A 26709-nucleotide genomic window follows, 5' to 3' on the forward strand; every position below is an offset into this window, starting at 1 on the left:
CTGATGAAGAAATGCACACATTTTTTTCATTGCTGACTCTGAAAGTAGTGCTATGAAGAAAAATGGGTAAAATACTGTTCAGTTATGAAACTTGTAAAAAAAAAGCAAGATTCCAGACCAAAATGTACAGTTTTTAGCTTTATTTTCAAAGTGGTTTACCAAACAACTCGAGAGTACTGCAATGTACTGAAAACTTTGTACACATATTGTCCCATTGAGAGGAGATATGGTGGTCTTGCTTGCCTTCATCCTGCTGCTGTTTACCATGAAAACGCATGAGCACGCACGCGCTCATGGCTGCATGCGAATGGCTCCGTCGAGCCGGATGACCTCCCCGTTAATCATGGGGTTCTCGGCCAGCGCCGCCACCAGGTGGGCAAACTCGGCGGGGTCGCCCAGACGCGAGGGGAAGGGCACCTGGCGAGCCAGGAAAGAGCGCACCTTCTCTGGAAGCCCGGCCAGCAGGGGAGTGGAGAACAGACCTGCGTTCAGCAAATTCATGGATTAGACTCCAAGGACGGCTACTCTTTTGGGGAGGTTTGGGACCGACACAAACCCGCAATACCAAATATTTGCTCGCCTCAAAGATGTTTACAATTGCCTACATTCGCAGTTTAAACTCTAAATATACCCCAAAATATGAGCCCCCAAATGTCTTTCATATCATTTCAATGAGGGACCGACTAATGACTATTTTAATCGATACATCTGACAATTATTTTTTTCGATTAACTGGATATGAAAAAAAAAAAAAACTAAAACAAAAAACGTCTTGCAATATGCAATCTTTTATTCAAAAGCAGGACATTCGAAATTGGCAATGCAGAAAATGCACCAATATAAATTGATTATGATTCAGTTAGTGGTTGGTCAGAAAAATCAGCCAAAATGTTGATGATTGTTTTCCAAAGTAAAGGCGGATGTTTGCAAATGTCTTATTTGGAGAAACACAAAGACAATCTGCGTTCACAAAAAGTTATTTACAGTTGGTTAAATTATTGCATAAGTCTTCCCAAAAAGAAAGAAACATCATATTGAATTCGATTCAAATATATCCATTTAATTTGGTTCAACCCTGACCCGGAAGTTGTTGTCCGCTGGGCGGATATTACGGCCATAAGGAAGCGGCGACGAGGAAACGAGACGAACGGTAAATGAGACGAGCGAGAGCGCAGCGATTAAGGCAGGGACACTGTCGGCAAGAAATACACAAAGAATTTTAGCTACAACTGGTCAAGGGCGCACACGGTAAACAAAACTCCTGGTTTTTTTTTAAAGAGTTTATTTTGTTCGTGTTGACATTGATTATTAACATTGCATCGCGTACTTCAAATGCCTTTGAGATGTCGCAATGAGTTGTGTATTGAATGTGGCAACAATAGATTGATAGCTTGACTACATTTGGACTATTTAAGAACTATTATATATATTAGGAAATAATTAAACGTTGTACAGTTTATTGTGAAGAATATGAATTTATACATTTCATTTCATTCTATTCTTTAGTTTTCACGGTGTTCATTGACTGTATTTCAACTGAAAAAAAGAATAAAAATACAAAACAGTACGAAGCGTGGATGATTGACCAGGAAATAGCTACAAGTTGGGAGCCTGAAATTCTGAGAATGTGGACAATTTCAGACTCTAAAACGATTTATCGATTAGGTAAATAGTTGTGAATTATTTTGATAATCGATTAATTGTTGCTTCTCTAATTTCAAGATCCTCTTTCAATATGACCCACCAAAAAACATAGATGGTTAAAAAAAAAAAAAACGGGCCCCATGTGCAAGGACGCTGAACTGTGTAAATTCGAAATGTAGACTAAGGAAATGGAATGGAATGCCTTTATTGTCATTGAACATCAGGTATACAATGACATTGGGAGCGCTGCTCCGTCTGGTGCATATGAGGTAAGAAGATATAAACAATAACATAAAATAGACTAATATGCAAAAATGACATCAGAACTGCTCACAACGCCCAATCACGGCTGACCTGTGTTCTGAATCTGAGCCGTGATTGGTCGTTGAGAGCAGTTGTGATGTCATTTTCAGTCGACATAAGACAAAATGGCCGCTCCCAGAGATGGCTAAAAACAAGTGCATTTCGCTGCTTAACTTATATTCCACAAACGCAAAATTAATCCGAATGCCATGTTTCAACTAGTGGGCCTGCTGGGAACATATTCTTGAGTGTGAATACTGCCGAGAACTGCATGAGGTGATTTATTTACATTACAATTAATTGCACATCGGAGTATAAAAGCACACTGTGATGCAGTAGACGAGGATGCTCTCAATGGAGGCTATAATCAGCAGTCCCATTGTAAATCGGAAAGCTGAGCAATCGAGGATCAATGGAGATGTTTGTGCACTCACCGGGTGCTATGGTGACGACCCTGATGCCCATCGGGGCCAGATCCCTCGCAATGGGGAGGGTCATTCCAACGATGCCGCCTTTAGACGCTGAATACGCCGCTTGGCCGACCTACACGCAACAACGTCAGTCAGTGTTGCTCAGCACAAAAACAAGCTAGTCAATGTTTTGATTGGTGGCGCCAAAGCACACTTGTTTAATATTCTAATTCCAACAAATTTGGGGCCTTTCTGGAGGTCATAATGGCAAATGTGCCAAGTCGAATGTTCTGAAAATAAGGAATTAACTTTTCAAACGCTTCTAAAATCCTCCGGAACAAATCATTTCAGGAAAAAAACAATTGACGACTGACGCACATGAGCTATTCTGCTGCTCTTCTTACCAAATAATCGTCCATTGGCGCCACGTCAATCGAGTTTTTGACACCAGGTCACACTCATTCGGAAGGGTCGACTTGCAGAACCTCTCTGAATTTCGGCCCGTACGACCTTACTGGTGGATATTTTGAGACTAAACTTTGTCAGTTGGAGATGGCATTTTTTTCCAAACAGATTTTCTATTCATGAATCACAGACAAGCGCTCCCCAAAAATGCCATTCTGCCCCCACACAAAAAACTCCCATCATCTGAATTTCAAATCTTTCCCCACTGCGGTGTCGTCAGGTTGAAGTGGCCGATCCAAGCGATGCATCAAACTGACATTCTGACTGACTGTCATTTTGGGGACATTTTTGAAAATGGATTTGAAGGGAACCGGAATCGACTCCATCCCTCCCTCCGTCCGTGACAGGCGAACCGCAATGCGGAACGGCGTTCTGCAAAAGGGGCGGACGTCTGCCATTCGCGGCGTCCGGCCGGCTCACCTGCCCATCAAAGGCGGCCACGCTGGCAGTGTTGACGATGCAGCCCCTGTGGCCGTCTGCATCGGGCTCGTTTTTGCCCATGGCTCCCACGGCCAGACGAATCACGTTGAAGGTTCCTGCGATGTTCACCTGCGCCACACAGTCAAACGGCACCACAATCAACTTCTTTTTTTTTTTTTTTCTCTTTCAGTAATATCCCACATACAGCTGACACTTATAAAACTTTGTAAATGTGTATAAAGAAATAAGGATGTGTATATACTAATATTACATAATCATACTATTACATTGATGTTCCTATGAAGAATTCTATAGGATCATGAGCAAGGGTAGAAATATTTTTTTGCCCTATTCCTTTTGGAATAAGTACATTTTAACATTTTAATCTTGTCTCTTTTGCTGTTATCTGACTTTCACATAGTCAAAAGAATGTGTCCTTGGGTAGCAGTCCATTTCTTACTTCAGGACAGAGGAATGTTGTAAGGAAGCAGCAGCTTTTCTTTTAGATTTTATTCGTTTACGTTATTAAAGAGGGAAGTCAACCCATATTTTTTCTTGACAATAGAATGTTCTATGCGCCGTCACTAGTCTAAATACGAGATTCTAATTGGAATATGAGTTAAACCATTTCAAGGAGCGGCCATTTTGTCACTTTCTGTCAACTGAAAATGACATCACAGCAATGATGGCTCACCTGTTTCCTGAAACTGAGTCATGATTGGTTGTTACCTAAGCAACTGCGATGTCATTTTCAGTCGACAGCGACAAAATAGCTGCCCCCTGAGATGGACAAAACCAGGTGGATTTTACCATTTAACTAATATTCCACAAATGCAATATCAATCAGAATGCTGTGTTTAGACTAGTGGGCTGCATAGAACATTTTCTTATAAAGACCATTTTGGGGTTGACTTTGTCTTTAAGCTGCAACATCAAAAGCGTTGCTGAATATCAGTGACAGTTTTGTTGTCGCATATTGAAATCCAAAATGGGCTTTTTGTGCAACAACTTGGAGACGTTTTGAGGCCAGCCGACCCAGGCCAGCCGACGGATGCGAAGGTCTTAACAGAGCTGGTGTGATGAAGATCACGCCGACTGGAGAAAACCAGGGGGCATCGAGATAATATTTTAAGATTAATTATGCAATACTATTGAGTTTTATTGCAAAACATTTGCGTTTGAACTTAAGGCGTTTTCATTTTTTGTCAAATAATTATTGCAAAATAATGCAATAAGTTATTTTAAGAGGAAACAAAGCCTTCCACTTTCGGTTTGTTCAAATGTATACGCTGGTAGAGATTTTTACGGTCTTAAGATGACCCACACAAGGACATACTTGGCAAGAGGTAAGGTACTAAATGTGAACAGTTAGTTAACAAAACTATGCCGGATTACACACACAAGACAGGCTGGGCGTGCTTCTGTCAGTGAGGTGAAATGGCTGACTCCTGGGGCATTATCCATGGTATTACATATGTTGAACCATGAGAGGACATAATATGCATGTGCAATGTGACTACTGGGAAGCCCTTGCTTAGTCTGACCCTTTTTTTAAAACTTGTTGCCCCCCCCCCCAAAAAATGTGTGTCCGTCCGGGACGGAGGGACGGACTGCACAGCTCTGCGTCTTACATTTATGACGCGCTGGAAGTCATCCAAGCTGTGTGGGAGGTCCTTCTTGAAATTGTACGTTTTGACCGCGACAGCAATGCCGGCGCAGTTGACAGCCAGGTCCAATTTGCCAAACTTGTCTCGCGCCAAGTTCACGGCGGACCGCACATCCGCCTCTGACGTCACCTGTGAGACAACACGAGGGACGCGTTATTCATGGAACCTTTGTGCTCTCAAAGGAAACTACACTCACAGCTACGGCTGCTCGATTATGAAACAAATATGAATCATGATTATTTTGGTAATAATTGAAATCACGATTATTCAAACGATCATTTATTTTTTGGGTACAAAACAATTAAATGTTTAAATGTAAAAAAACAAAGACAAATACATTTCTTTGAAACACTATAATTATGTAAGTTCCTTTTGGACCAAGCAAAATTTATAAAATTAGTTATTATAAAATTAAAAACAAGGTGCAACTGTATAAATTCAAGTAGCAAATGTATAAATTCAAGTATGACTTCAATGTGTAAACAAAAGTGCGTTGGATATAAATGCATATTAATAATATTTTTTTACGATTATGCCTATTTTGTAATAATCGTGAAGTGTCATTTAATTCAGATTAATTTCACTGCCCTACTCACAGCTAAAAACCCTTTCCTGAAACTTTCCAAGGAAATTAATGGGAATAAAGCGGGAATTTACAAGCTCAGTTAAGGCTCAGCGAGTTGTTGCGCTGAAAAGGGACCCATCATTCGTGTACTTGCATCCGCTGGAGCGAAGGCACATCTGTCTCCCAGAGTAGCCGCCAGCGTTGAACCTTCGGAGGACGGCAGGTCCACAATGACGGCGGACGCTCCGCTCTGCACCAGCCGCTCCACCGTGGCCCGGCCCAGGCCTGACGCTCCGCCGGTCACCAGGCCCACCATACCCTGAGGCCGGCAAGAAGAAGCCATTCAAAATGGCGCCAAGTGGAAAACCTTCAAAAACTCAAATCATCGCACACGGAAGAAAATGCTGCCACACCAGGTTAAAAAAAAAAAAAAAAACCTGATTAGGATCATGTTAGAATGGGAAATTCTAGTGACTGGCAGAGTCCTTTTTGTGTTTTATAAACCAAAGTTAATGCTGCCTTTCTATAAAACTCTTTCGAAAAATAACATTGTATCTTATTTTAGATTTTAAAAGACATGCATACTGAAAAAGGGCTCCACTAGTGACCTCAACCGGAAGGAACCGCTTCGATTTGCCGAATATGGAAATCAATTTGATCACGTTATAAGGTTAAATTCATCCTGTTGTAACGTGAATTTTATCACATTAAAAATGAAATATATTAAATTGTAACAGGTAATTTAAGAAGTTACAAGGTGAAATTCGTCGCGTTAAAATGTGAATTTTATCAAGTCATAACGCGAGATTTTCCGTACGTCATAAAACTTCATTGCTTTTTTTTTGTTTGTTTTTTTCTCGTAATCTAAGGACACGCTGACTACATCGAGAAGAATGACTAAGTAGTCCCACATATGCAATGAAATGAAATGTTAGATCCGTAAAGAACGCTAGGCGGCATGCAACACACTCGTGGGCACCTTTAGGAGTTTGGGTTGAATGAAGAGAGATTGTGACAACATCCGGCTATCATGGACATGTTAATCCACGGCTACAAAACTTGCAAACGGGCACAACAAACAAGACTAACATTACACAATCTTGCATTTGACACACAAGCAACTTTGATACGTGCGCTGTGGAGCATGACAAAGGTTTCTTAGTTCTTCTCGGCTTTCCTTTGCTCACCTTGACACACCGAATGTTCGCCATGTTGGATTGCAGGCAGCCGCGACGTCACGTGTTACCAAAGCTCATGTCTAGCACAGATGCGTCACTACACGTCAACTCTGATGACTCGGAAAATGACATGCACCCAAAATGTTTCACAGAAATTGTTAATTTACAGTGGGCAAACAAAAACAAAATTAAAAACTAAATAATTCTGAGGAGGCTTTACTCTTTCTCCATTTGGATCAAGTATGAATACTTAGTCAGTTACAAAAAATGTGTTAGAAACTCTGAAAGAGGGTTCGAGTTTCCTGACCAGTTATATACATGCCACACCGGCGATCATCTTAAATTGCCATTTGCTAAGCGCACCAACCCTGTTTTCTCTGCAGTCTCCATAAAGCCTAAAGCCTAATGAGCCATAAAGTGCTCCGAAATCTCCTGATAACCAGCTACATTGTCCCAGCTACATTGTCCCTGGCCTTGATAAAACACAGTGGACCAACACCTGACACGGTACCCCAGAGGATCACTGACTGGGGGTACTTGACACTGGACTTCAGGCATTTTGGCATTTCCTTCTCACTATTCTTCCTCCAGACTCTGGCACCTTGATTTCCGAATGACATGCAAAATTTGCTTTCATCCGAAAAATGTACTTTGGAGCACTGAGCAACAGTCCAGTGCTGCTTCTCTGTAGCCCAGGTCAGGCGCATCTGCCGTTGTTTCTGGTTCAAAAGTGGCTTGACCTGGGGAATGCGGCACCTGTAGCCCGTTTCCTGCACACGCCTGTGCATGGTGGCTCTGGATGTTTCTACTCCAGACTCAGTCCACTGCTTCCACAGCTCCCCCAAGGTTTGGAATTTGCCCTTCTCCATAATCGTCCTCAGGGTCCGGTCACCTCTTCTGGTTGTGCAGTTTTCTGCCACACATTTTCCTTCCCACAGACATCCCACTGAGGTGCCTTGATACAGAACTCTGGGGACAGCCTATTCGATCAGAGATTTCTTTCTGCGTCTTACCTAGTGATGATGGGACGAGGAACACTAGTACATCAGCACTGTGCCGAGATGTCTAGTGTGAAACCCCGTATTGGTGCGTGTATCGCTTTAACAAAAAATCATGTGACCAATACAGGAAGTGTGTCGTTTGGCTGTGCCGTGTCAAATTGTGTTTATATATCGACATGTTGTGGGTTTGTTGGATGGAGATTGAACACTTTGGTTAACAAAATCCCATACATAACTCACGTTATCTCTAAATTTTATTAAATCAATTTGATATACATTACATGCTCCTTTGAGCCTTTACACAAACAAGCAGATTTTGAACTCTTCTCATCAACAACTTCACTCAGCAAACAAATGGAGCAAATACAATATACAAAGATCACATTTTAAGTACAAAACTAGCAATTGAATAAAGATTTCATATTATTTCACAAGCTAATGTTGGGTCAGCATGCAAGTTTATCCTTTTTTACAAAATGTGACCTGCAATGACTTTTTGATGTACAGCAGAGGTCAGCGTTGACTTACCAACACAGTATCAATTCAGTGTCAACACAGTTCGTGTACTGTGTCAATATACTCCATGATGTATCATCAACCCATCACTAGTCTTACCAGCTTGCTTGAGGGTGTCAATGATGGCCTTCTGGACAGCACTCAGGTCGGCAGTCTTACCCATGATTGCAGTTTTGAGTAATGAATCAGGCTGTGAGTTTTTAAAAGCCTCAGGAATCTTTTGCAGGTGTTTAGATTTAATGAGTTGACTCAGATGATTAGGTTAATAGCGCGTCAAGGGTACCTTTTCATGATAGGCTAATTTTTATAGATATGAATTTGGGGTTTTCATGAGCTGTATATTCCAAAATCATCGGCATTAAGACAAAATACCTGAAATATTTCAGTTGGTGTGCAATGAATCTAAAATATATGTTGTTGTTTTTTTTTTAATTTTTATATATTTTTCAAACGTTAGGGGAAAAGAGGGTCTCAAAATGTCTGGCACTGAATGAGTTAAGCGCCAAAATAGCAAATTGGCGAAAAGCAATGTTGACAGTAGTATGCCTTTATCCCTAACCATTTTCAAGCTACAACCTTTTGAAATACCGGTAGTAATAGTGGTAGATTGTCAAAAGAAATATACTACCCGTGTTAATCCAAATGAAATTCCATTCGGATTCGGCCTTTTTATTTCGAATGAAGTGTTTATATGGAGCATTCTTATTCCGTTTGGTCATTCGGTTTCATTCTAATCGGAATACAAGTCTTAATTCTTATTTGTTACTAATGCTTAATGATTTCTCGTTTTGGGACCGAAATCGCGGTCTCATACAGCGCGATTTCAAGATTGTCAAACCTGCATTTTTTCCAATCCCCCACGCCCAACAATCAGCTGCACGCTACTATGGACGGGTCACACTAATCAGTGCCAATGTGGCATTGGCGTAAAAAGAAAACAAAAGCGTTGCGTCCACGTCACGCTCCCGCTGTCACCCATACTTCCGAAAATCATGTCTTTCGTGGCTGCTGGGCAGTGCTAGCCGCTAAGATACCTTGCTTGCTCCACAGCAGCGCGGACTTTATTTTTTTAAGTCCGTGAGCTGCAGCAGGAAGGAGCTGTGTGATGCTGATCCTTTCCTACGTGGTGACAAACTACCCTACTAAAAAGTAGCGCTTTCACCAAGGAGGCGAACAAGGAGTCGCTAAGCATGCTAAGTGCAGAGTCTGGAAAGACCTAAAATAAGTGCTTAGATCTACAGTAGACTTTTTACTGGAGTCTGGCTAGAACCGCGGTTCGTCCAGAGAGCCAGCAACTATGAACACAAATGTGTATTACTATTAATACGGATCTAGACATAAAATAAGACGACGGCTACAACATTAGCAATTTAGCACACGCTCGAATACCGCAAGACGTTAACGGGTTACGTCAGCCATGACTAAGACATCGATGTGAAAAGTATCAATACTTAGTATAGTATCAGCAATGTTATTTGCTTATATTTGTACTATTCTTTACCTCTTTACCACAGGGTACTTTCTTTTGAGATCCACACAGTAATAGTTCTCAAAATTATTTTTATTTAATTCAACTTTGCAAAGGGACTTTTTTTTTTTTTAAAGAGAGCAGCATCTATACATGAAAATACAAATTTGAATGAAAAGAAGCAGAGAAGAATATGATACTTTCTGGCCCGTTTTAACAGGAAATATTTACCCTTTCACTAAGCCTTCAGTCTTTCAATCAGTTAAGTGTCTAGCAAAAATATAGGAAAATATTTACATGTAATCTTACATTCATGTACAAAGAACATGTACATTAGTACACAATTTAAAACCGTTTTGGGTTAAAAAAAAAGTAGTGCATTTATATACTATGACATAATTGCATATCTAAACATGATGGCAAGTAGTACAATCGGTCTTGCCTTACTTGAACCCTTTTAAAATCTTTGAAAAAGGACAACCTCCCTCACAAAACCTCTTTAGTGTATTTGCATTATTAAAGTAATAGTTTTAATGTATTTAATGGTATGTCATTTTCTGTCATATTTGTAAATGTTGTAAATGCAGTGAAGCTTCATTTGAAGAAAATCGCAAATCGAATCGACATCGCAATATCTGAAAGAAAAATGGCAAGACAATTTTTTTTCCCTAACATCGTTCATCCCTATTTGTTACTATACCATAGTTTGGTAGATCTGATAGCAATCTAGTCTACTTGAGTATTTTTCAGAGAACTTTTGACATGAACTCTAGACATTTGAAAAAAATATACATGTACTTTGTTGTCCCATCCATAGCCTTTCTAAGAGAATTATTTGATGTTGTTGGCTCCCGAGATGATTTGTGCTGAAAGTGTTGTCTTGCGCCAGTCTTGGACTGCCATCTTCTGACATAAGAAAAAAAAAAAAATCAGAGCACTATGTAAGTTGAAAAAAGAAAGGAACTATTTTGTGTGTAGCGATAGGGGCGCTGGGATACGGATCCTGCGTCCCACAAAAACACAATTTTGTACTGTACCTCACTACAGCGCAGCTACAAACACCGCCCAAACGTCCTCGAAGTTATTGCGGCCGAATGAATGCCCGCCCCCTAAGGCCAACATCTGCATCGGTCACCTTGACGACATGGCAGATATGCGGTCGGCCTCTCATGAGATCAACAGGATGCTTTGGTTGCCGTGAGGAAGACAGTAGGCTGTATAGTCATCTCCCAGATCTGGTGTGATCCTAAAACTATACAATCTACTACCTCATCCCACGCACAGCCCCACTGCCGTTGTCTGGGAAACCAGATGCCAGACATCTCGCTACACGTCCTCTCGCAGGCTTCGTGAGGGACACCGTCAGTCTCAAGCAGTAAATGGGGACCTTGGCAAGATGGCAAAGTAGGTGCGGGGAAACATGAGTGGAACATATTGAACATGCTACTTCCACAACAATTCAGTACTCTAGATCAATGTTTTTAAAACTTTTTTGAGTCAAGGCACATGTATTTCATTGAAAAAAATCCCGCGGCACACCACCAGCTGAAATTGTGAAAAAGCTTATTTTAACAATATAATTTACATACATGTTATATTGTTTATATAAGCTTACGCTGCCAGGCGCCCGACCGCACAGGCACACAAATTAGATAATTTCCCACGGCACACCTGGTTTTGGACCAGATGGATTAGGTTTTCCGACAAGACCAATTGAGACCAGCAGTGATCTGCTTTTCTTCAACTTCATGAATGTGATAAGGACATGCACTTGGTAAAACAACCAACAGCTTCGATTCATGCGTTACTAGCTGTAATACATGAAATGCTGGCAATCTCGCCTGTGTTGTAAATAAGGTTTTCTTATTATTAGTAGTAATGAGTAGTGAGACACCACCGTGCATGTTTCGGCCACACATAATTCTCTCGTGTTCTTTAAATGCAGTTATTTTACTCTTCATTTTAAATACATGCAAGGATTCCTTTTTCTTCTATTTTGTTGAAAAAAATGTTAAGATGAGATTTTTGCATGTTGTGCTGTGAAAGAGTTGTAGACGATGTGTTTTCAGCTGTCAAATGTATTTTCAAAGAGAACTCAAAAAGAGAATGCTTTTTAAGTGTTCAACTTTGTCATGGTTTTTAAAATTCATGTCGATGATCTCGGTCTTGGTCTCCGATTAAAAGAGAGCGTAACACTACATAGTAGTTTTTGTTTTAGACTGTTATGTACATTGGCTATACCAGGGGTCGGCAACCCGCGGCTCCGGAGCCACATGTAGCTCTTTCATCCTTATGTGTCCGATTGAAGTGTATTGTAACGTCTTCCAAAGACACGATGTCAGACATAGCCTAGTTATCTCCCTTTTTATTATTCCAACAAGGCTGACGTTTCAAAGGCTGGAGGCACGATGAGCGCGTACTTTGAAGTACTCGGACGTCGCCGGCTTGGTTTTTATACTCTTAATCAATTCAAGCGTCAAATTACCGAATGCATGTATTTTGTATGTAGTAATATGTGGACGTGAGTGTGCAATAAGGTATTATACAACTTGAACGAAGCGGTGCCCGGGAACTCAAACAAGCTGACGTTTTTTTTGGAGGTTCTTAATGTCAGTAAGTGTTTGCGACTCCCAGTGCCTTCTTTTCCATGGAAACCTGGTCGAAATGGCTCTTTTGAGTGTTAAAGGTTTCCGACCCCTGGCCTATACCCTCGCACTTGAATCTTTCATTGTTTATAATTCCTCTTTTACAAAATAATATTTATTTTTCTTGGGAAAACTGGAGGGAAACTAGCAAACTAAGGGGTTCATCGCTCAGTACTGCTGCTGTGTTTTGATGCCAAATAAACGTGTTGCCGCTTGATTCCTCGTCAGTTGAGGGAAGGCTAAACGCTAACCCGATAACCATCTCAGCCTTTTAGCGAGAACGAGTTTGGAAAGGATGCTGGCAAAAAATACAACAGATTGAGCGCTAAGCAACTTGAAAGCTCTGTCGAAGAACTTTTAATGGCAAAACGGCGTCACTAGCACGCTAAAATGCGAGTGTTGAGCGACTAGCTGACAGCTAACATCATTCGGCGCTCACCTCAAGTTAGCCTGGCACTGAACCGAAACGAGGCGCGGCTGTCTCTGCCTGGGAAGTAAAAAGCCTTCGCTCCCATCGCGCAGCGTCCTCAATGTGACAAAAAAGAAAAACGACAGCGTAGCTTGTTCTCTTGTCCAATTCGGACTGTCATCGTCGCCCGCCATCTTCGTTTTTGCTGCAAGCAAAGTAGGCTGCTTGCTTCTTCTACTTTCTTTTGGCGGTTAGCAGACAACCTTTGGTGAATTACCGCCACCCACTGAAATGGAGTTTACGAACAACCCTCCCATTTAACCCTATTATTCCCAGAAAATACAAAATTAAAATTACATTTACCACAATTTCTCTGTAAGATGTCTTTAGTACTCAAAAGCTACTTCCTGACATTTTAGCTTATCAATTAGTTTTTGTCTTACCTAATTAAATGTACCCCAATTCTATACATGTGCTCTGTAGTCCCTAAATTCTGAGGTCTCCACTCATTACAGTAGCCATTGGAATGTTTCTTCATTAAAAAACAGCATACTGTTTAAACCAGTATGCCCAACTCTCATTCTGGATATTATATATTCCTCTCCTGTGTGTACTTCTAGCACTGCTCACATACCTTTGGATAGTATTCTAACGTCTCCCTGTGTTTGCTACAGTATATCCCACTCTGATGCCCCAGAGACACCAAAAGAAAAAAAAAAAAGGGGGGGGGGTTCATGTGTGAAATTCTGTCAAGCTGTCAAAAGAGGAACTGGCGGAATATAGGAGGATCTTCAGCGGTTGTAAACTGATGAAAACTATAAATGTTAAGGGCATTTTATTGGCCCCTCTCCAAAACACGATCTGTATTCTACTTAAGTAGAGTCCAAGTACTTTTGCCACATCTGCACATTTAAAACCCTAACGATATTTCCCATCGACCATTACCCCATTAACACCAAGTGCAGTGCTTTCCATTAGCCATATATTTACAATTGAGTAAAAATACTTGATCAAATGCTACCTTGCCCACCCACAAAAATAAGACTGGGCACACCATTTTTTTTTTTTTTACTAAAAGAATAAATTTTATTTCAGCACTGTAAGTCATTTCCCAACCAGTACAAACATGACTGCCATGGTTGTCTCTTTCTGAACCATTCCTCCTCCCCTCCATCTGTGAGATCAGACTACCAACAGCCAGACAAAAAAAAAAGTCACTGACTCTTTCTTCCCTCTTCTCATCTTTCCACAAACAGTCTGGTGCTTCCATAATGCTAACATTGATGACAAATGATACCAACCATAATTATAACAGCAATAATGATGATGATGATAATATCTCTCGAACAATAATATCATGGATATATTTGAACCCTTTTTTGCTGCACAGGTAGTTTCGGCAGGTGGTCCAGGGTAACGTGTATGCTGAAGGCATGTTTGAACAACGTGGCAGCAAACGCCCATGTTGATCAAGAGGAGCACCTTTGCAGGGGAGTGGGGGGAAATTGGGGTACGGTGGGGGTCTGGGTGCTGGGCTTATGTCGTTTGGAGGGCTGCTGAGGGGGGAGTGGCAGTATAGAGACAGACAGATGGGGACCTTTTTCAACAGGACAAAATGTTGTGAAAATCTTGCAAATAGATCAGAATCGGCACAAGTAAGACGAGCGCACATTGTGTTCCACACTCAAACACATTAATACGTAATTAATGTTTTACGCCGACACTGCGCAGCACTTTTCTTCCCCGGGATTTGGGCTGGTCCAACATTGTTGGTTGGGCTCTTGCGAGGGTCTCCTGCTAGCTGGGGCAACGAGATGGGCGCGTCACTCACTTTGCCAAACCACAGCCGAAATTTTGCTGACGTTCATTCTATTCTCTGATTGGTAAAATAACAACAAAAAAATTTTTCAATCTACAAAATCTAAAAATTCGCAAGGGTAAAAGTCTCTGCTATCGTAGGCAAGAGGTTCCACTCTGAAATGCTCGCCACAGCAGGTGACGAGTTTAAACAAATCAATGTGAAATTCACTTCGATATGGCAAAAACGTTGGGAAAAAAAAAAAAAAAATCCAGGGGAAAGAAAAAGGGCCGCAAAGCACCCGACGAAATGTCGAGCTGCGTTTCTTGACGTGCGTGCGCAGTGGTTGGCACAGCCTAAATTCAGTCAATGTGGAACAAGCAAATCGACACCAACGGACAAGTGAGCGCAGACGAGGCGGACGTCTCTGTCGACCTGGCACTCGCCGTTCACACTTGCCTGCCTGTTTGTGTCTCCATGACAACCGAGGTCTACAGCTACCATTACTTCACAGTCACATAAATCAAACGTGCTGCAATGTCGTTATAGTTATATGTCATCATACTCGCTGGTCTATAAACTCGGGGCAAGATGTCAATGTTTGCAGGAGGTGGGGATAGACTATGTGGGCTCAAGGGGATTAGGGGGGAGACTAGGTGTACTTTGGCTCTCAGGTGAGACGTTCCGCTGCCTTGTGCAAGGGTGCAGAATTCTTCTTAGATCGACCACAAAATTATCATCAGGGATATTATGAAAATCAACAAAGCAGACGATGGTTCTCAATCGGTAACGGGCAATATTTACTTACGTACATTAACTGTGAAAGTGTCTAAAGATGCCATATAAAGGTGAGGAAAATCGCAATTATTACAGTTCAAATCTCTAGGTTGGCTAAGCGTATTTCAGTACTAACTGAAGCAATGGTAGAAGGATTAGAAGATGTAATAACATTAAAATAGTAAGAAAAACACATTTGCACAACTGAATTTAACAGGTTTTTTTTCAGATTTTTTTTTCAAACTCTGGCTAGATACATACAGAAACTGATTATTAACGTTAATATAACCTTTACTGTTAGTTGGGTTGATTAAGGGGCAGGGCAGCCTAGAGAGAAAAGAGAAAGGCGGCCATTACAAATCATCCTAGGGCTACAGGACAAGCGAGGAGGCGTGGGAGAGGGGGGTGGGGTGGGGGGGCAGAGTAATTCAAGACTGTTTATATCATTAAGTGTGTGCGTGTCTGTGTGAACTAGAAAACTGCCAAAGGTGACAGCGTGGTTCCCGCGAAGCAATCACTGACTAGCTGTAAGGCAAACCATCTTAAAGTTGGACATAGAAACCTTGGTTGAACCGCAAGGTTTTCGTCATCGTGAGCACATTCGTGTTTTGAAAAAGTTTGAACAACAACATTATCAACTTAAAACAATCCAACCCAAGAGATATGAAAAAAAAATTGTCTAAGGCTAGGTTCACATCGCAGGTCTTAATGCTCAATTCGGATTTTTTTGTGTAAGCGTTCATATTACTTTATAAATGCGACCTCGGTCTTGTCTGCTGTATGAACACATCGTCAAAGTGGCCCGCATGCGCAGAAGAAGAGACGACGTCACGCCCGACGTTGTGTTCGCAAAAGTAAATGTGGTCCAGTGTGTCGGGGCATTCATACAGTCAAGCGATTAGGTAGAAGGTAGAAATAAATACAGTATTTGGGGGAAATTATGAGGCGTGGCTTTAATATCTAATTTCATGGGGACATCACTGTCGATGAGGTGACGTCCTAACTGCGCGTAAAAAAAAATCGATCTGAGCCGTCGCTGAATTACTACGATCGCCATAAATGTCCACTTTATGCTTCATGTTTCAAGGTGGATTAAATTAAAGTAAAATATAAAGTCAATAGTGTACTTTGCAGATTCGATCCCCTCATTTTGGGCTCCGGATGAAGTCAATGTCGGATATATGCGACCTGGCCGTTCAGACCGCGAACGCATTGGATACGATCGGATACGTACCCGATGTAGGACCAAATATGAAAGCGACCCAGGTCGCATTTGAAAAAATCGGAATTGAGCCGTTCAGACTGTCATAAAAAAAATCTAATATAGGTTGCTAATGGGCAAAAAAATCCGATCTGGGTCGCATTTGCCTGCGGTGTGAACCTAGCCTATGTGCACACTTATGCAACAACGTTGTTGTTTTTTTTTTAATTCCATGACATGTAATGAGGTGACCAAGCCCTCAGTTGTCTTGTTGCTTCATGGGGACCAAAATGTGTGTGCGTGACTGTGTTTGTGTGTGCTGAGGAAGATAAAGAGCAGAGCACAGAGAAAGAAAAGTGTCGGGAGAGGAGGGGACAGCGTGACAAAGCAGGGGAAGGAAGGGGTGGTTGAGTTAGCAAGCATAAAAAAAAAAAATAAAATAAATCACTAATTAAATCTCTATTGAACGAAAATAGACGAGGACAAAAGAGGGTCGCTACATGATGTATTGTGTTGCTGTTTGATCCATTCTAGCTACTGTGTAACTTAGGGTTGTTGTTTTAAATCTACATATGTGCGTGTGTGTGTGTGTGTGTGTGTTATGTGTGTGCGCATGATGTGCCTACCCGAAACTTGTAAGGTGTATTTTTCATGTGTCCATGCAAAAGCGAGTGTTGGGATTCCGAGTCAGTCGAATGTGTTACCAAATGATCTCCAATGAACTGACAAGCACTCCACTGGCAACTGAAACTGCACAAATATATCACGTCAGCACGAAAGCAGAGAGAATGCTGCTGGTAACAAACGCAACTGAATATCTGTTTGTCCAATGTGTGTGCGTGTGTGTGTGTGCGTGTCTGCCTGTGTGTGTGTGTGCGGGCGCGCGCGCACGCGTGGCGAGCAAATCGGTAGAGGGCATCGTATAGCAGATCACTCTCTGGCTCGTGGCAGGAACGCTGTCCTCTAACACGTAATGTACTATTGCAATACATGTCCTAATGTCAAAATAGTTGAAAGCAGTTAAGTATGCGACTCCCAAGAAGTCTCGCAGTCGAGCGTTTTGGCCAGTGGAGCTATATTCTCTAGCCTAGCCGTGATGTCTTGGGTATTTAAATCCATTGACGTGGTCACCTATGAAAACGTACAGCGCTCGTTGCGGCGTTGATCATTTCCGTTCATTTGGCGTTCAAGAGGAGGCGGCGGCGGCGAGCGCGGCCCGGCGAGCGCTTGTGGCCGGCCGCTCGGCGTCTCACTGTAATGGTTGTGTTGGTAACGAGGGGGATGTCTGACGCGACTACATTGACACACACACTCATGTTTTTTCCCTTCACAACGGCATTTATCCATGTCAATTTTGCGGCACGCGAAAGAGCACAAGTCATCAACGTAGTATGAAAATAAGGTGCTTTCTTGTTGACTTGCCTTTTGAGTCTGTGACGAGCACGCGTGGATGCTCTCGGTTGGATGTCTCCTGCTTTCAAACGCAGTTCTGTAAATATAACTTGCATTTCCGTTATCGTACGAAACCTACTGTGGGGGGGGACATCCGCTTCTATACAAACCTAAGTGCTCTAACAAAACAGTTCACTAGCGTAGTCTCCGAATGTGAGCGGGACACTCGGGTGGGGGTGCCTTGGGGGTTTACTCCCAAGTGTTCCCGCCCACGAAGCCTTGGCCTTGCTCCTCTAGGGCAGGAAAGTGCATTCTATTGGTCTAAAGTGACACGCTGGAGCTCTCAGCATTTCTCAACGGCCACCCGAGGATGGAGGGATCTTTGAGGCGACGCTGGCGCACCCCTTTTACATCGCTCAGCTAGGCGCGTTCAAATACACTTTGGACATGACTTTTTCTGAGAGTGACAACGACTCCCGGGAAAGAAGAATCGGGCGTCCTTCAAAAAGTTCTTTAGTGAACATTTTAGGCCACTTTGCGGGGTCTGCTTGGAACCTTCCGATATCTGCCGAGCAGCAGTCTTTTTTTTTTTCTTTTTGGCCTGGAACTCTCAAAAGGTGCCTCGAGGCGTTTTGACTTGTCGATCACCTGGCAGAGGACCGTCCAGTGTGGTTTTACATCTTGAAAACAAAGTGCCTCTTTGTCTGGAACCACTCCGTACACATTCTGATGTCTCGCAAATAGATCTCTACCGTTAAATGTACTTCTCTGTCATCAATAACATTTACTTAGATGCGTGCACCCCTCACACGGTCAACTCATCGCTATCAGGGGCTTCTTCTGTTATCCCCCCCCCCCCCCCCAAAAAAAGTTTTTACATTTAAATACAACATCAAGTGCTTGTGTTGGGACAGTACAATCAAAGCTTTTGGGAGGAAGGGAAGGAGGGGCGGGGGCAATAATATAAGAATGCACTTTTTTTTTGGGAGGAGCGGGGGGTAAAACCTTGCATACTTTAAGGATTAAGGTGCGTAAATTCATGGGATTTCTTAGCACAGCTAAGCGTTAGGCTATGCTACATAGGTCAAAGTAGAAGAGCGTCCTAATATCATGGTGGTGCACAAGTGCTCCAGTGATCCATTGAGAAAGGAGCTCGGGAATATTTTAGTTTCTTGCACGCCGGCCACATTCCGTTGGAATCTGTGGATCGCGAACGTCTCCCGCAAGTCAAACCTCACGCGAGACGGCATTGGCAAACCGCATTGACACGCGGCTACCGAATGCGGTGACCGGGCCCACGGGCCGTAACCGTGGAGACCACATCCGATCTGTCACCAACAACGGCAAATGCAACCTCTTGTGTGCAGGGGTTTCCAACGCAACATAGGAAAGTAAAACAGCCATAATGGAGAGGGGGCTCGCTTACGTGGCGGCGGTGGTGATGGGGCGGAACTTCTTTTGAGTTTGTGTGCGGGGGAGACGCTATTTTTGGAGGGGTGGGGTGCTTACAGACTCATGGAGAAGATCTCTCTCTCTCTCTCTCTCTCAAAAAAAAAAACAACAATATAAAACCACATGAGAAAACTAAAAATGGCATTTAACCGCTGTGACAGCCAACTGTTTGGACGCATCACACGGAGCAGCGGTGCATACGCAACAGAGGCGCTCGGCGCTCACGGCTCGGGGATGCTTCCTGCTCTGTGTGATGACGTCACAGTTAGTGGGTGGGGCTACAAAGACGGGGAAAGGCAGTCAAACACAAACTCTCTTCGAGGACGCTGTACGTCCGTCACTCCTCTTTCTGTAACGCTCCGTCTGACGGGCAGTCGTCAAGGCAACAGGGGGCCTCCGCTTGCACCCCCTCTGATTGGTTGTCTCTGCTGGCTAAGGCACACTGGATTGGCTGGGCCAGGGGGGCCAGCTCCAAGGGCTGCCCCATGGCTGCTGAGCTGCCATTCAGATGCCGAGCTGGGACCTCTGGCGCTGAGCCCGCCTCCTCTGAGGGTTTTGGGGGACTGTTGGATGGAGGGGGCGACGATGTCTGGGGAGGGGGGGCAGAGAAGGAGGACATGTTGCAATATCTGAGAGCTTCATTTCGCTCTCTGGCCAACCCCAAAAGAGGTTTGAGACCCGAGTTCAAAAGTGGTCGTACCTGTGTTCGGTTGGCAGTTGCTTTTTTCCCTCCCCTTAGCTTTGCCGGGATATCTTTACCCCTCCTGTGGTGAGCAAACAGACAACATTTTAGCACGGGGGTGTCACACTCATTTGAGTTCAGGGGCCACATTCGCCTCAATTTGATCTCAAGCGGGCCGGGTCAGTATTTTTGTGGCCTAATCTGCTCCAAATAATTACAAATTTTACAAGTACGTTCTGAAAATATTCTAATTTGTTATCTTGTTGCAAATCTAAAATTTCTTAACAGTGGGTGCAATTTTAACATCAGTGTTTCCATTTACACAGATCACAGTGGATTGAAATACTCTACGTACCTTTTGGAAAACAGTTCAAATCAAGAAATCATTTTAAATTGAAAAAAATTCCACATCCATCTGGAAATCATGACAACTGACTTAACACAACATACAAACTCAAGTGGGAACTCTTCCAAAAGATGGTGCAGCTGTAAATGTAGACATCAAAATACATCCAAGTTGTGGCAGTGCATGAAAAACAACCAAAACCACCAAAACAACCTCTTTTGAAATGAAGCTATTTGACTGACATTTTGCAATATTCTGTATCTTCTAATATTTCTACAGGAGGTATTCATTTTTACAAAACTGTAGTGCAAAGTTGGCACAGCAGCACTTGAAGCATTGAAGTAGGCTTACTTTGCTCCTCAAACTTGGCATCATTTCACCGTCATACTGCAAGGGCATCAATATCAAGTGTCGAATCCTGAGTAACTGCCAATTTCAGAATGTCATTTAAGTGGTCGCCAGGGTGACGTCCAGTGGACAAAATTATAGGTGGACAAATTATTTTTATTGAAAAATTACAATTAATATATTCTATCCGCAGGGACCAGAGTGATTAAAAGTAAAACGTTGAAGTTGTTTTGCTCTCAGCTATCATTTCTCGGCTTTTTACTGATGTTTTAAGTTTTTGCCATGGTATCGTTGACATTTTATGACATCTAAAATAATTGACCTGTTTTGTCAGCCACTGCTTGTTGCAAACGGTGGTTATAACAAAATATTTTGCAAATATATTTTCTGTCACTGTCAATCTTTACATCATACAAATCTACTATATGCCAATTGAAACACATGCATCAACAAATATGGTCATGCTGCACTAGTGTTGTCACGATACCAAAATTGTGACTTCCGATACTATGCCTGCATAAAATACCCGTACCAAAATGGTACCTCGACAAAAATCTAAAATCAGCAAAAGCAGCTAAATTAAAAATTGACAAAAGAACTTCAAAAAAGAAAATATGTATATGATATTAATTCAAAATATTAGAATCTGCTTGATAAGAAAATCACATTTTAAACAGTGTTAAACACTTGTGAACACAGTTTCCTTCTACACTTGATTATTTATATTCATATACTACACGTAAATTGAAGTAAACTAGTTCCCATTTATTTATTTATTTATTTTGTGTGACATTTACTCTAATGCAGTATTGAGCAGGTTATGATCGTTTTCATGGCCAGATATGCAGCTGTATAGCTTCTGTCCTTTTAGGACATAGAATTAGCCAATTCTGATTTTGAGAACAACATTTTTTAAACAATGAGATCAATGTCTGCATTTATATTTTTATTTAAAGCTAAAGTCAACCCAAACATGTTTTTTTCAAGAATAGGTTCCCAGCAGGCCCACTAGTTGAAACACGGCATTCTGATAAATATTGCATTTGTGGAATAAGTGTTAATGCACTCGTTTTTAGCCATCTGTGGGGGCGGCCATTTTGTCTTGTGTCAACTGAAAATGACATCACAACTGCTCACAACGACCAATCACGGCTCAGATTCAGAAAACGGGTCAGCCGTCAGCTTTGAATTGAATGCATGATTTGACAATTTACGATCATGTCTTTCTAGCAAACATCATCACTCACCCTTTCCCAGCTCCGACTGAAACCACCTGCATGTTGAACCCTCCTCTGCCGCGGATGGGTTTGTTCCCAGCCCACTGGCCAACAACCATGCCGGCAATCTCCAACTTTCCTCCCTGAGGGGGTATTGACTGGATGCCTGGGGGAAAGTAGTCAATAAATAACATCAGTAAATAAAGGAATGAGGACTGAGATAGCCTCTAATGATGTTTGTAGAGCTAGTCCAAGTGCAATGAAACGTTCATGAATGAGCGTACCTGGGAAAGCTCGGGGTCTGTGCTGGGCAGGGTGGTGCGGATGATGCGGGTGATGAGGAGGCATGCCGCCCATGGGGCGAGGAGGGTAGAGGGGCGGCATGGGGTAGAAAGGGGGCACCATGGCAGGCGGCAGGAAGGCAGGGGGCGGAAGAGGAGGAGGCGGAGGAGGAGGACGAGACAGATTGATGCCCTCAAGTATGGCCTGACGCATCTTCTCCACCTTGGATACCAGCTCCTCCTGCCGAGCAGAAAGACGATGGACACGTGTTCTCACCGGCAGTCTACAAAGTCATTCTATGGCGGAAGAATTGCTCTGCATGGAGCGGAGCGGGCCCATACCTGGCCTTCGCACATATCTAGCAGGGCAGCCCGATCACGGGTGGCGCGGGCCAGTTTGCTCTGGAACAGTTTGCCGTCAAAGAAGCCCCAGGGGCAGCAGTGCTCCCATGGCAGCGGCTGGCCGCACACATCGTTGATGAAGAGCGCCGTGTCGACGCCAGCCATAAAGAGAGCAGCCAGCTGCACGCCGCGGGCATCCACCTTCTCCACCTGAACGCCTCATACAAAACGGGCAAAATGCAGCACGTGGCGACAATGTTTGCGCGAGGGAGGGTCGGGAGGCACTGTACCTTGAGCTCCTGTAGCTGGTCGGGTTCGTAGAGCTGGTTGGAAACGGCCTGTGCCAAGAAGGCATCCAGCTCATTTCTCTGAAGGATCCTTCCTCCAGGCCACTGCATCATATACCTGACCAACAAGGAAGGCTCATCGTCTACATGATGGACTAACTGGATTAATGAGAAGCCAGTCAATAGGATGCTATTCACATGGTGCGTGGGTGCTATGTCAGCACAGCTAGTAAAATCAGATGTTCGCGCGGCGCAAGTTGTGAATGAGCCGTGAGCGGGTGAACAGCCTTTTCCTACTTTTTTCTCTGACCGCTAATGATGCTTTTCAATGCCGTGAACGTATTATGCTATCACCATCTAGTTTGCGTATATGGTAAACAAATCTACAAAGTACTTTTGGATTAATGGTTGCCAGCACGTTTGGCAACTGGTTAAGAAAAATTGAAGGGTGTAAGAGCCATTGACGTTCTTCAACTTCATTTATTCACCCTCATTTACGGTAGCTTGCTAAAATCAATCGATCAGTGTAGGCAAAGATGCTTTTTTTTCACAAATCTAGACCATTGGTAATGTATAGGTGATATTTTTTCAAATCTATTTGATTATGCAATGTTAATGGTTGATTAAACATGCACTTTTTTCAGGTCTCCTGAAAAAGTGACGATTTTGCAGGTAAGCGACTTCTACCCAACGCCAGTGATATGTTAAATGTTTTTACTAATGAACACACCTCAGTGATAAGGCAAAAAGTCAAGAGTTTTTTTTCTGGATTTTGGGATAGCTAGCAGCCCTGTAACAAACTACAATAGTTCCACATTCAGAACCAAAACAAGAGCAAGCTTTACTAAGCTGACATTGACCTGGAGCATAAAGTGCCATGAACAAGCATGATTCACAGTATTTGCTGCTCTAACTGAATTACCTTATTGAATGGGATGTTATCATGAAAACCTTTGCAAAGCAAAGAAAGCTCAATATAAAACCAATGTATTACGATTATCATTACCAGTAAGAAAATGACAAGATTTTGTAAAAACGAGAGTGTCAAAATGCTGAGTCGGTTTGGAATGGCCACTTCAAACTGAGTACAACGCACCAACAATTTAGACTTTTTTGTGTGCGTGTGTTGGGGTAGGGGCTGGGTGGACGATTTGGGATATTTCGGGAACATTTTTGTGTGTGTGATATCGCCTCTTAAAAATGCCTTCGAATTTGAATGAAACAGTACACTTGATTATTTCTCAACATGTCTCCTGAGCCCTTTGGTTTTGGTCTGCTAATCAGGGAAGCCCTTCTTCAATTGGCTGACAAGGTTTCGGTAAAAAAAATATCCACCAATAACCTTGTATGGGCCAAAATTACAAAGAGTTCTCCAAATCGCCAAATGAAAATAAACATGATGTTTCAAATGGCGTCTCTTGCCCTAAACATTCTTATATAGCACAAATGGAACATTATTAGAGAAGAGCATTGTAGGCAGTAGAAAAGGTCCTGTAGTGTAGTAATGAATAGTTTTCCATGAAGGTATTTCTTAGGGATGACTTAAGTGGCGTTTGCAGCGCTCATTCAATGTTCTTAGAAAATTCCACAAAGATGGCAGCCACTTGTCGCATTGCTCTTAGCAGCGGTAGTTAGGAGTGTGGCACTCAAACAGGCAATCGAGACTTCCCATGTCAATTGTTACTGGTGGTACATGCCGCGGGCCGGTAAAAAGCAGTCAGCGAGTCGCGAATGACCTCATGCCAGAGTTTGGACAACCACTTTGTCAAAAGGTTACAAAGAGGGAGCCACAAGCACTCCATGTTAACTAGCAGCGGCGGTAATTGTCTTTCCTACCTGAGCACGCAGCACATGAGCAGCAGATGCTGCGGGACCTGCGCCGGGTTGAGGAGGGCCGGGCAGTCTGAGCGGAGACAGGCCAGGAAGGCCCGGGTTCTCCTGGAGCGATCCTCGCTGGCGCGACCCAACCACAGGCGGCGGAGGTTAGGGCAGGTCCACTCCCGGAAACATAGAGCCGGGACAAGTTCGGGAGTCAGAGCTGACTTGGCTTTACCGCTGCTCCACTCTTTGACAATCACTGGAGGAACTGAAATATTGCAATGGATTCAGTTGTTGGATGATCTTATTACAATTGTCCCATTTTCCAAGCAATGGTTTCACTAAGAGTCAAATCATTCCCCAGCCAGCCGTTTTCACAGCTAAGTTGCCCAAATTGCCCGTAGCCATTTTAGAGCGTCTAGACTGATTGTCCAAGACCCAAAAAATAGTCGGTCTTTTTTCACTCGGGGAAAAAAGTGATTTTTGTTCAGAAGTAATCAGTGACTGGTGCTAATATTTTTTTGCTTTTGTAAAACCTGTAACATCTTAACGGTGGTTTGATTCTATAAACCAGCTAAAACCGCAAATACTATACTTATACATTCCCTGTTGGAGCAACGTGGGCAAGTACCGCAATTTTCTCCTCACACTTTGTCATGTGACAAATCGGTATGTTCACAATCGTTCATCCAGTTAGTATATTCATACATCTCTGTATGGAGAAAAAAGATTAATTAAAATATGTATTTAGGCATCAGCAATGGTAATCATGGTTGCAATGGTTTTCATTAGTGACAATTTGTCATTGAGACTTGGAAAATCAGCTGCAAAGAAAAAAGCATCTGTGAGTCAAGACGCTCTGGCTACGTTCACACTGCTAGGCGTGCTGGTCAATTCAGATTTTTTTTGTTGAACCCGATCTTTTTCTGTCGTCGGTGATATTTCAAAACCAAATACGACTTGTGATGTGAACAGAATGCGTCCGTAAAGTGACCCGCATGCGCACACACAATACACGACATGACAGGGTGGCAATTTGAAGGATTTTGTGCAACATTTTCTTAACTGAATAATTTGATATCTTTTCACCACTGTTGTCCGCCATTGCTTTTGGCACCGCCCATTTTGTCAAACAATTGTGACATTCGCACCAATTTGACGTTCGTTGCTTTTTGATGACATAGGTCGAGCGCAACCTGAGGGTACAGACATTGGTCACAATGTACACATATCTGATTTATATCCAAAGATGAAAGAGTTCTGCCTCCAAAAAAACGTTTTGATAAAAATTATTCGCAATTGTACTGTTCACATAGACACAAAAAAAAAAAAAAAAAATCGGAATTGACCTACAGTATGAACATAGCCTTTGACAACTTTGAAAATATGACATTGTTCGCCACCTCCAAATACTTGACAATCCCAGCCCCAACCTTCCAAGGGAGCTCTCTTGCGGAGGGCCAGTCTTTCCAGGCGGCGGTGCGTTTCGGCCAAACTGAATAGGACGCCGTAAGCATATTGTCTGGCGGCACGGAACAGCAGAGAGGCAGGAGGCAGCTCAGAGTTACACTCGTCTTCGATACAAACTGGCATTTTCATCTCTCCCTGTTGGCCAGAAGAAAGGCCAGTAGGGCCCGCTGTTAAACAGGACCCCAATGAGGCCAAATAGCACAAAAAGCCACAAGCCCAGTAGGACATTACCTTGGTCAAGATGTGGTAAATCTGCGGGTACATTAGCCCTCTTCTGTGTCTGTGTTCGGCTACACGAAGAACCTCAGCACTTACCTAAAAATATTTTGGGGTTTTCTCTCAGTACCATCAGGTGCCATACTCTGAAAAAGTGTTTGTAACACAGACCTGAGGCAGGGGGGGCGTGGTTATGTCCATGTGACTGCGAGTCGCCATAGACAGCAGTGACGGAATGCTTGAGCCGCTCCCGTTGCCTTGGGAACCATCTCCGGAGGCCGAGCCCTCCCTTCCGGCAGGATCCTCCCATCGCGACGACTTGTCTGTCAAATGGCTACGAGAACAAGTGAGGGTCGAGCCGTGTGAGTATGCTTGAACAAAGATAGTTTCT

The 26709-nt window shown here is 43.0% G+C and overlaps 2 protein-coding genes across 13 annotated transcripts in view; both read right to left on the reverse strand.

Annotated features, from left to right (window-relative positions):
* Nucleotides 1-125: 125 nt before the first annotated feature.
* On the reverse strand, nt 126-12886 carry hsd17b10 (hydroxysteroid (17-beta) dehydrogenase 10). Of its 7 annotated transcripts, XM_086033066.1 has the most exons (9): nt 12722-12886; nt 10906-11024; nt 10675-10823; nt 8269-10543; nt 5629-5793; nt 4874-5038; nt 3243-3371; nt 2382-2490; nt 126-482 (listed from the first exon to the last, which is right to left on the reverse strand). In XM_086033066.1, exons 5-9 carry the CDS (start codon nt 5788-5790, stop codon nt 292-294), a joined length of 756 nt encoding a protein of 251 aa, XP_085889192.1. In that variant the 5' UTR covers nt 5791-5793; nt 8269-10543; nt 10675-10823; nt 10906-11024; nt 12722-12886; the 3' UTR covers nt 126-291. The 7 variants fall into 7 exon arrangements, with proteins under 7 accessions (XP_085889192.1, XP_085889202.1, XP_085889183.1 ...); XM_086033076.1 differs by lacking the exons at nt 10906-11024; nt 12722-12886 and having other exon boundaries at nt 8269-10540; nt 10675-10895; XM_086033057.1 differs by lacking the exons at nt 10906-11024; nt 12722-12886 and having other exon boundaries at nt 10675-10895.
* A 5821-nt stretch (nt 12887-18707) lies between these two features.
* fam120c (family with sequence similarity 120 member C) overlaps nt 18708-26709 on the reverse strand; it is a 35462-nt gene continuing 27460 nt past the window's right edge. For 4 of the 6 annotated variants that reach the window (XM_086032977.1, XM_086032985.1, XM_086032944.1 and 1 more), the window contains 10 exons: nt 26490-26652; nt 26334-26417; nt 26036-26237; nt 24651-24900; nt 22818-22932; nt 22528-22737; nt 22189-22426; nt 21935-22070; nt 20012-20075; nt 18708-19900 (listed from right to left, as the gene is read on the reverse strand). In XM_086032977.1, the coding sequence (XP_085889103.1) occupies nt 19649-19900; nt 20012-20075; nt 21935-22070; nt 22189-22426; nt 22528-22737; nt 22818-22932; nt 24651-24900; nt 26036-26237; nt 26334-26417; nt 26490-26652 (1714 nt within the window). In that variant the 3' untranslated portion in view covers nt 18708-19648. The remainder of the gene's footprint in view (nt 19901-20011; nt 20076-21934; nt 22071-22188; nt 22427-22527; nt 22738-22817; nt 22933-24650; nt 24901-26035; nt 26238-26333; nt 26418-26489; nt 26653-26709) is intronic. The other 2 variants (XM_086032952.1, XM_086032970.1) reach the window with 1 other exon arrangement.

The sequence above is a fragment of the Filicampus tigris genome, chromosome 1, assembly GCF_054856515.1.
Source record: "Filicampus tigris isolate MCC_2025a chromosome 1, RoL_Ftig_1.0, whole genome shotgun sequence".
In the NCBI taxonomy this organism is placed as follows: domain Eukaryota; kingdom Metazoa; phylum Chordata; class Actinopteri; order Syngnathiformes; family Syngnathidae; genus Filicampus; species Filicampus tigris.